The sequence below is a fragment of the Penaeus chinensis genome, chromosome 8 (assembly GCF_019202785.1).
Source record: "Penaeus chinensis breed Huanghai No. 1 chromosome 8, ASM1920278v2, whole genome shotgun sequence".
Lineage (NCBI taxonomy): Eukaryota > Metazoa > Arthropoda > Malacostraca > Decapoda > Penaeidae > Penaeus > Penaeus chinensis.
The window spans coordinates 31,438,014-31,448,013 of NC_061826.1; the positions used below are offsets into that span (position 1 = coordinate 31,438,014).

Below are 10,000 nucleotides of genomic sequence, written 5' to 3' on the forward strand. Positions count from 1 at the left end.
CAATCTCTCTCTCTCTCTCAATCTCTCTCTCTCTCAATCTCTTTCTCTTGTCTTGTCTTGTCTTGTCTTGTCTTGTCTTGTCTTGTCTTGTCTTGTCTTGTCTTGTCTTGTCTTGTCTTGTCTTGTCTTGTCTTGTCTTGTCTTGTCTTGTCTTCTTTTTCCACTTCTGTTTTGTACTGATCTGTTCTGTTCTGTTCTGTTCTCTTCTCTTCTGTTCTCTTCTGTTCTGTTCTCTTCTCTTCTCTTCTCTTCTCTTCTCTTCTCTTCTCTTCTCTTCTCTTCTCTTCTCTTCTCTTCTCTCCTCTCCTCTCCTCTCCTCTCCTCTCCTCTCCTCTCCTCTCCTCTCCTCTCCTCTCCTTTCTTCTCTCCTCTCCTTTCTTCTCTTCTCTTCTCTTCTCTTCTCTTCTCTTCTCTTCTCTTCTCTTCTCTTCTCTTCTCTTCTCTTCTCTTCTCTTCTCTTCTCTTCTCTTCTCCTCTCTTCCTCATCCTGCCTCTCCTAGTTTACAAGTTAAGTGCCAGACGCTTCTCTTCTTCATAATCTGAACACTCTGTTTCACTCTAGTTGCAGATGAGAGTGAGGGCGTTCCAAACTCCACTTTAGGTCTAAAGTTTACTGGAGATGTGCCTGGTATTTATTTACTCATGTTGTGTGTTGCTTTGGTGCTTGTGCTGTGCTCTTGCACAATGGGGTAGGCAACCCTCTGTATGATACACTTACTGACCTTGCATCCCATTGCATTATGTTTTTTTTTCATGTTTTCATTGATAAATGTGTAGAGTTTTAAAACTCATTCATCTGTCTACTTTTAATTGCTGCTCTTTGTGGATGAAGTTGTCAAAGGTGAGTAGAAATACTGTCAAAAGGTATGAAGGATAAGTGCATTTGCTTAGAATTATAAAATAAATAATATGGTTTGGTGGTGTGTAGGGAGTTTTGGAATTAATCCTTGTTTCTTTGTGATGTTTTCTACCTTATTGGACTTTCACTACTTATAATATCTTAAATGTTGTAAGAGTCAAGATTTCTCATCACTTCAGATTTGATTTAAACAACCATTAGAAATCTGAGTTATCTGTGCTAGATGAAAATGTATTAAAAATAAAATACTTAGTTTAGCCTTTTTTTGCTTGAAATTCTAGTATTATGAACATACTCACTCTCTCTCTGTATTGCAGAGGATGCTGGTGAACAATTGTGTGAGAGGGTACTGAGTGTCTTGTTTGAGACATGGCTACTGGCTTGTGCTAGGTGTTTCCCTCCCCCACCACTCTGGAATGCACTGAGGTAAAGTGTAATGTTCTTTGCTCTAATGTGATGAGTAGGATTCAGGCATGTGTGATATTTTTTTTTGTAAAAACTAAAAGACGATAGATGAATGGAAATTGCTTAGCCTTTTTGCTGAGGAATTAATTTGCAGATTAGTTGAAATGAACCATTTAACTGTGTGTTAGTAAGAAAAAATAAATTATAAGAATAGGTGCAGTTATCACTTTTGTGATGATAAGTCGAAAACTTTAAACCCAGTGCTTCTGGGGATGGCATGTACATACATGCCTTGCCACTGTGAGTTTAATATTTTAATTACATTTATACATAGATGCTCCACAAGTACTTAGCCACTAGAGAGTCAATTACTAGTGCCACCATTATTCCCTGTTTACCCTTTACCTAGGTTTTCAGAAGTATTTTTATTTATCTTATATTGATGTTAGTAATGTAAATAACTTTATGGTGATTTTAATGTCTATAATGATAATAACAGCATCAATAATTGCATTAGTAAAAAGTATTTTTCCAGAAAACTCAAGGAAAGGTGAAATCAGGTGAGGTCATGAGGTCTACTGGTGGATGAGTACTTTTGGAACCATTTATATATGGAGAATTTTCACAAAATGAAACTAGGAAAAATCATGTTTTTTAATTCTTTCCTGTGAGACCTTTTGAAAAAACTGTAACTGTAAGAGCACAATCAATTTGCATGTATGGGAAGGTCTTTTGTTTGAGACCAGCATCCCTAACACTTATGCATTTATGTATGAGATACAGTTTCAGAGATTTTTTTTTATCCAAGTATAATACCTTTGAGCACCTTGTCCCCCTCCTATAAAAGTAGTGTAGTGTTGTATTTTCAAAATATGCAGTGTACATTGGAAAACAAATTTATGTAGAAATTCTTCTTGATATAATATTTTGCTTGTGGACGAATATGACTTCCTGTCAAACAGATTAGTTCTGTGGTGGGTTGGGTAATTAGTAGAAGAATGTTCAACTTCATCACAACAGTTTTGCACTAGAAATTCAATTTTCTGAATTGCAAAATATATTTTGAGTAGTATATGTCAGATAATCTTAACTCACATGGAAATTTGAGACAATGAGGAATATTACCTTATTACTAGGAGAAAGAGGACAAATTAAAGATGAATATTTAACTTAACTGGAAGGTTCTCAATTGTTAAGAGAAAAAAACATTTCTTCCCAATTCCAGAGAGAGCTGTCAGCGTTGGCGTCATCGTGGAGGTTTGATTGATCAGTGGAATAGAATAAACTTTGCACTTTCTGCAAAGCTTATCAGTTTCATGTATGGACCTGCCTTTCCCCAAATAAAGATTTGTAAGTTTCTTCGTAATTTTTAAATGTTCAATCTAGACATAAGGAAGTTATTCCCAGAGTTTCTCTTGTTTTATTTTGTGTTTATTTATTTATTTTTTTCTTCTGTAGAAGTGGAAAGAATATTAAGGGGAAACAAAATCTAGAGGAAAATCTTTTATTTTTATGAAACCTACTTGTTGAAAATTTGTTAACATCTCTTTCAGTGTTTGTACACAAATTGACAAATTGTTTTTGGTTTATGTGAATTTAAGTTAAAACTTTAATTTTTGTAGTAAATGTTCTCATCCAACATGAACATAAAAACCAGCATGTCATTTCAATGCTCTCTGTACCCTTTTAAGAATTTAATTGTATTAATTGAAATGACTTTAAAATATATTATTATTGTATTTTTCTGTGAACAAAGTTAATATTTAAAATTTCACAATATCCTTTGAGTTTTCACATATATTTATTTTAGCCACAAATTCTTGAAAAGATCACAGTCAGCTGTTTGTATGAATATCAAGAAAATGCAAGTTCTGTTCTCATAAACTTTTTTTCTTTTTTTTAAGAAAAACTGTAAATGTTTTTTTTTTTATGTTTACAGCCAATGAAGATGACCTGAATATTATACCAGTCAACATGAGTAGAGACTGCATAGCACAAGTTTGGTATCGCATTTTACACATCATAGGTAAGTGTTTATGTAATGTACTGTGGATGACACTTACCCCATTGGATCCAGGTGCCTCACTGCCTGCATGTGGCCCAAAATCTGGTCAATAAGCTTATTTGAGTGGTGACTATGCCCCACACAAACTCCTTGCCTCCTCTTTGCAATGCTATTATCTCTTTTTCTGCGTAAACTTTTTTTTGCATTTCTGCATTTTCCAAGGTCCATATTTGTCATTTGGTATATTGTGTTGAGATGGGAATAACCTTTTTTCTGTGCACAGACTCCATATCCTATCTCTGGGTAGCTTATAAATGTGTGCAATAACAGTAAGTAACATTTTGTTATTTGTGTCCTCTTTCATATTTCAGTAATATCATTTTTTTCTGTAATACACCCTGTGCTGTTGGTCATGGTGAGCAGGAATAGGATCCTGAGTATGGAGATAGTGTTCATTATAGGGAAGGTACAAAATGTATTAAAATTCCTGAGAACATGTCAGTGATGTACCAAACTTTAACTCAGAAATACTGTTATTTGGAATTGCTCATTTGGTTAAAAGAGCTAAAAGCTATGAAAAAAATGAAACATTAAAGCAAAATACCACAAACGAGCACCTTAAAATGAGGTTCTTACCTCATCCACAGAAAAGGGGCTAACAGCACTACAAAGAGGAAGTAAAAAGTTTTGATAGTGCAAGTGTGTGTTTGGTCTGAGCCTAAAATACACACACCCAGGATGGTTGCTACTCAAGGGAGCCTAATGGCCAGATTTTGGTCCACATGCAAAGCACCTGGATTCAACAGATTAACATTATATGTGCACTTTCCTTGGAGAAGTTAATGGTTGAGGACGTAATATTTTTTTTTAACACTGATGAGAAATTTTGAGTGTAATCTTGCATAAAACACTAGTAAAAAAATTAACCAAATCTTTCTCAATTTAGGGAATCCAGTGGATCTCAGTAGGCACACAGTCATCAGTAAAACTCCAGCATTCCTGAAGTATGCAATATCATCTGAGCTTGTGATAGAGCCCAGCCAGCATCCATGTTTACAGATGCTGCCTTCCATCTTCCTGTCAGCCATGAAAGGAGTTTCAGGATTGGTTGATGCTTTCTTGGGTGAGTATTTAGGGGACATACCTGTTAAAACAGTCAGGGTTGTTCTGTGATTATTTTTTTTTATTGGGATAAATAAGAATTGAAGATCATTTTATATATATTATTTTTTCTTTTCAGAGAGTTAAATACTGCTAAAAAGTCAGAAGAAATATGATTGATTTTCCTATATTTGCACACCTAATGTGACATTTCTTTGATACAGGTGTTCCAAATACTTCTCTGGATAACTTGAACCAGAAAGGGAGGCAGATGTCATCTTCATCCTCCCTGTCTCTCTCTTCAGATGGTAAATCAGGTCGGTAAACAAAATTATTTTTGATGTGGAAGAATTGTATAGGTGTAGGTTTTCATTCTAGGCATATTAAGTCAGGCAAGTGTTTAGTCTTATGAATTTTATGATATGGTGTGATGTCAGTATGTGGTTTCTGATCTTTGTTGTCTTGTGTAATTTTTAGTCTTTTTTTTACACTTGGTTAATGATACTGATAAGTAGGGCATGTAGATTTATGTGAAATGAAATATGCATAATGTTTCCCAGGAATAATTTTTAATTATTACCTCTTCTAAAAGATGGATTTCTATTGCTGCAAATTCCAGATGATGCTGGGCGTGTTTTGTCAAGTGGGAGGCCAAAGTGTAATAGCCTTTTGCATTTATTTGGGCCATGGCTGTTTGAAGCAGCATTGATCAATTGCAATTTACAAGCTAGCCCAGTTACTCAGCACAGTGAGTAAAGGAGTTTTTGTACTGTTTGTTCCAATTGTTAAAATGTATGATCATTTGCAATCTAAATGACTTCGCATACCCTATTAAAGATACGCTTAGTAATGTCCTAATATCACCATCAGAATCTGATGGTGGTGGAGGTGGTGGCCCAGCTTCACGCAGACCTGTGTCAGTGTTTGGGAGTGAAAACAGTAGGAAGTCTAGTGATTCGTCTGTGCCAGGAGAGTCACACACAGACCGCTTAGCACACCTCTCCCCCCAGCATTTCCAGAGTGGGCGTGCAGAGGCTCTTGGTGCTCTTTGTAGGTAAGAATTAGAGGAGGACAATTGTCACTGAAATGGTTCTCTTCAGGTAGGATTGTTTGCTTCTGGTTGTATAATTTTGCAGTTTGTTAATTTTTTTCTTGTATGTATACTGACTCTTGTTATGTTCATTTTTTCCAGAATATTTTGCTCGAAGAAGACTGGAGAAGAGATTCTGCCTGTGTATTTAGCTCGGTTTTATTTGGCACTTCACCAAGGCCTACGTCAAAATGATGGCACAGTTGTATCATCCCATCATGACTCTAATGCCAGCCATTCCAATCGTCATGGAGTTAGGGTAAAACAAGATGTTTGATTTTTCAGGAATGCCTTTTATATATAGATTATTTTTTAGTATAAATACCAATATAGAAAATACTATTTAGCTGGTGAAGAGTTGCAATAACCATCTGTTATCTTTCAGACTGGGACTTGTAGTGAGACAGCAGCGAGCATATTGGTGAATGGGGTTGACCTTTTTCGGTTGGACTTGCAAGGTGTGGCGAGCTTGGTGCCAAGCGTCCTGGGAGTGTTAGAATGTGTCCTTCCGGAGGGTGAACTTCGAGCTCCAACTCACTTGCCTCTTACGCTGCTTCGTCGAGCTGCCACGCACATTCTTCTGTCCATTCTTCCATTACCTCTGCATTTCCAGGTAAGCACTAGGAATATTTATTATCATGGCTCTTCTTGGTAGAATACTTTGCAACTCCTATGTGTGTGTGTTGTGTTTAGTAGGTGCTAATTGGAAGATGAGTAACTTTTATGTTCTCTCGCTTTAAGGGTCTACAAGTGAAGGAAGTGGGCAACAACAGCAATGAGAGGATAACACTCTCACTTCTTCGCCCACAACTTGTCAACCTTCTCTCCAATGCACTGCAAGTGGAGTCTGATCCTGTCAACACGCAGATGTTACTTGGTACTTTCATTCATATTATAGCATTATTGTTAATTACCCATGGAGATGAGTGTCATAACCTGATTTTATTTGTTTTTAAATTGTCTGTCTATATTAAAGTTCAGTATGGATGAAAGAAAATATTATCATTTTATCAGAGTTAAGGTAATTTCTGTATAAGCTATGAAGACATCTTTTGGGAAGTCTAAATAGGGAGAGAAGGAAAGTGTTAGTAAGACATTGTTTTTTTAGAACTTATTTCTCCATATTTGATTTGATATATTTTCCAGCTATTATAATGAATATTATTCTTTTTAAAAAACTGCCATAACTAATGTTAGCAATCCCCAGTAAATTGTATTTTGATTTCCTTCCAGGTGGGCTACTGTTTTGTGTCCAAGATGCTGCATTTTGTGAAGTCATGGATTCCATTTCTCAGCATAATTTCTCAACAGAGAGAGATCACAACATAATGTCTTCAGGTGAGGCATTATTCTATTCTGGCTTTTGCTTTTTTTTATCCTCTCTTTTTATATCTGCACAGGAGATAGAGCTACCTGAGAAAATCCATGGAAAATGATATTGTGAGTTAGTTATCATAACCACTATGGGGCTCAAGAATATAATAACAGCATGAATGTAATTTATTGTATGCTGATACATTAAAATATGTATGCACAAAAAGACACATGGCGGTTCCACAATTCTTTTCCTGTGCTGTCCAGAATGTCTTTTTGTCTAATCATATTTTCATCAGTTTTTAGTCTTGATATTAAACAAATAAAACACTATGATGCAGTACAATACCATACAGAGATATTATGCTACTAGATGCTGCAGTGTTATATTGTCTGCAAATGAGTGAATTATTGTAGTAATTAATTGGTGAAAACAATACCTTGGATTGATTAGATATTTATCTTGTTTTCCATTTTGTCATGATATTTCAAAATATGTACTTGGTTAAAATTTATAGCTGAAATTATATGCTGTTCATTATATTCACATGTTCCTTATGGTAAGTAAAATCTTTCATATTGTTTTATTACCATTTTTTTGTTTTCTCCCATGATATATTTTAAATGTGCTTTAGAATACTTTATGCTAGAATAATATTAATAGATGCTTATAATATTAATGACATTTTTTACTCTTTAACTCATTTTAAATTTATTTTGCCCATTTTTAGAATGTAGAGAAACAAAACACATCTTATAAGCCCTAACAAATCACTGAATTTTTTGTTTCCTTCATTATTTAAAGTAGCTTTTGTGTATATTATTTTTTCTTGATGCAGAATGATTTTTGTTTCTTACTTGGTGCATGATCAAGCCCCAGAACATTTTGATTCAGAAATAAGAGAAAGAGAAAGAGCAAAGATAAAGAAAAAGAAAATGCTTGCTTGATCATATACAAAGTTTTGCTTCTGCTTATCTGTATCCCTGGCTCCATAGGTGCCTCAGACACAGTTAGTTCGCATGGTGACTATAACAGCCTTCTTGACGAGAGCTGTGAGACCCTGCCAGAGGGGAGCCTCGGCCAGGTGGGCTCCTCAGGATTCTCAAGTGCCGCCACAAGCCACGGTAAAAATATCATGCACAGCTTTAATGTTTACTTTTTATGGGTGTCATTATCTTTTTTCTTGGGTTCATGTGCTCCCAATTTGTACGGGGTGAATACTGAGTATTGAAAAGGACATTTAATTTGAGCTGTTATATTTATTAGCTTTCTGTGTACATCACTCATATTTTCAATTGTTTTTGGTATTATTATTGTTATTAGTATTTCTTTTTCCCTTTTTCTTCTATTGTTATTTTTTTGGAACTGCATGCTGTAACTCATGATTAATTTGTTGTTCTTTTTTGCTCTTATTCATACTTCCAAAAATTAATAATTGAGCTTTTCTTAAAGAACATGAAGCTTTCCATTTGTAAAAAAAAGAGAAGTATTTTGTGTAAAGATGATTATAAAATTCCATTATCGCTTAACCAGGCGACTAGATTTTAGTCATATTTTAGTCACAGATTTATGTTTTGCATGTAAAAAGAGAATTTTACTCAACACCAGAATTATACACATCTCTTGCAGCCACATTGCAGAGTGCCACAGATGCAGAAGGGCCACCAAGTATTGAAGAATCGGGTAAAATATATGATGCCAATTAACTTACTAACATGTATAGACTTAGTGAAATACTTATATTTCCTAGAAATGAAACCAGTGTACATATCACACAATGTGATGGTGAGAGGACTCTTGAATGGATTAGTTTCTTGAATATATGATCTGTGACTTCTAAGGTGCATCTTTTTTTATCTTCTTCTTTCTTTTATTGTCTAAACTCTTGTACAATAACAAGTCTTTGAAGTATTTACTCTAAATGGTCATGCCATTGCTTGACTCAATGAGTGGGATGAACTTTTTTCTGTAACTGTCATTACCTATACTCAAATAACAGCATAAGTAATTAATTAAATGCTGGATTGATTGCAAAGCATTACACATTACCTTATTAAAGAGACTGTATACAGTTTTTTCTCCTTTTTTATGTATGAAGATGTTTCAGTAATCAAAACTTCATTAAAATCTTTATGTGAGGACTTCTGTTTGGAAGAGAGTAAGGGTTGGAATCTCAAATATCAAACTTTGAACAGTAATGCTCAATAAACCAAAAGTAAATGGTCATTTTAAAAGCTATCAATCACAAAACTTTTACCTATCTAAGCTGATGCTATATAACTGATTAACATGAAAGCTTGGAGAGTGTGTTTTCCTTTTTAAGCATTGCATTTGTGATGTATGACATTATAGACACACAAACACAGACACACAGATGCAGACACACAGACACAGACACACACACAAACACAGACACACACACAAACACAGACACACACACAAACACAGACACACACACAAACACAAACACAGACACACAAACAAACACAGACACACACACAAACACAAACACAAACACAAACACAAACACAAACACAAACACAAACACAAACACAAACACAAACACACACCCACACAGACACACACCCACACACCCACACAGACACACACCCACACACCCACACAGACACACACCCACACACCCACACACCCACACACCCACACACCCACACAGACACACACCCACACACCCACACAGACACACACCCACTCAGACACACACCCACACAGACACACACCCACACAGACACACAGACACACACCCACACAGACACACCCACACAGACACACCCACACAGACACACACACACACAGACACACACACACACAGACACACACACACACACAGACACACACCCACACAGACACACACCCACACAGACACACACCCACACAGACACACACCCACACAGACACACACCCACACAGACACACACCCACACAGACACACACCCACACAGACACACACCCTCACAGATATACACCCACACAGACACACACCCACACAGACACACACCCACACAGACACACACCCAAACATATATATATATATATATATATATATATATATGAATATATATATATATATATATATATATATATATATAATTACACACACACACACACACACACACACACACACACACACACACACACACACACACACACACACACACACACACACACACACACACACACAGACACACAGACATGTATAATCACATA

At 35.8% G+C, this 10,000-nt stretch overlaps 1 protein-coding gene across 5 annotated transcripts in view; it reads left to right on the top strand.

Annotated features, from left to right (window-relative positions):
- LOC125027947 (ral GTPase-activating protein subunit beta-like) overlaps positions 1-10,000 on the top strand; it is a 36,118-nt gene that overhangs the window by 10,658 nt on the left and 15,460 nt on the right. For 2 of the 5 annotated variants that reach the window (XM_047617119.1, XM_047617120.1), the window contains exons 6-19: positions 563-628; positions 1,177-1,285; positions 2,490-2,614; positions 3,204-3,290; positions 4,216-4,392; positions 4,595-4,687; positions 4,990-5,118; positions 5,241-5,424; positions 5,563-5,719; positions 5,846-6,073; positions 6,202-6,337; positions 6,694-6,798; positions 7,771-7,899; positions 8,405-8,458. In XM_047617119.1, coding sequence (XP_047473075.1) covers positions 563-628; positions 1,177-1,285; positions 2,490-2,614; positions 3,204-3,290; positions 4,216-4,392; positions 4,595-4,687; positions 4,990-5,118; positions 5,241-5,424; positions 5,563-5,719; positions 5,846-6,073; positions 6,202-6,337; positions 6,694-6,798; positions 7,771-7,899; positions 8,405-8,458 — 1,779 coding nt within the window. The remainder of the gene's footprint in view (positions 1-562; positions 629-1,176; positions 1,286-2,489; positions 2,615-3,203; positions 3,291-4,215; positions 4,393-4,594; positions 4,688-4,989; positions 5,119-5,240; positions 5,425-5,562; positions 5,720-5,845; positions 6,074-6,201; positions 6,338-6,693; positions 6,799-7,770; positions 7,900-8,404; positions 8,459-10,000) is intronic. The other 3 variants (XM_047617121.1, XM_047617122.1, XM_047617123.1) reach the window with 3 other exon arrangements.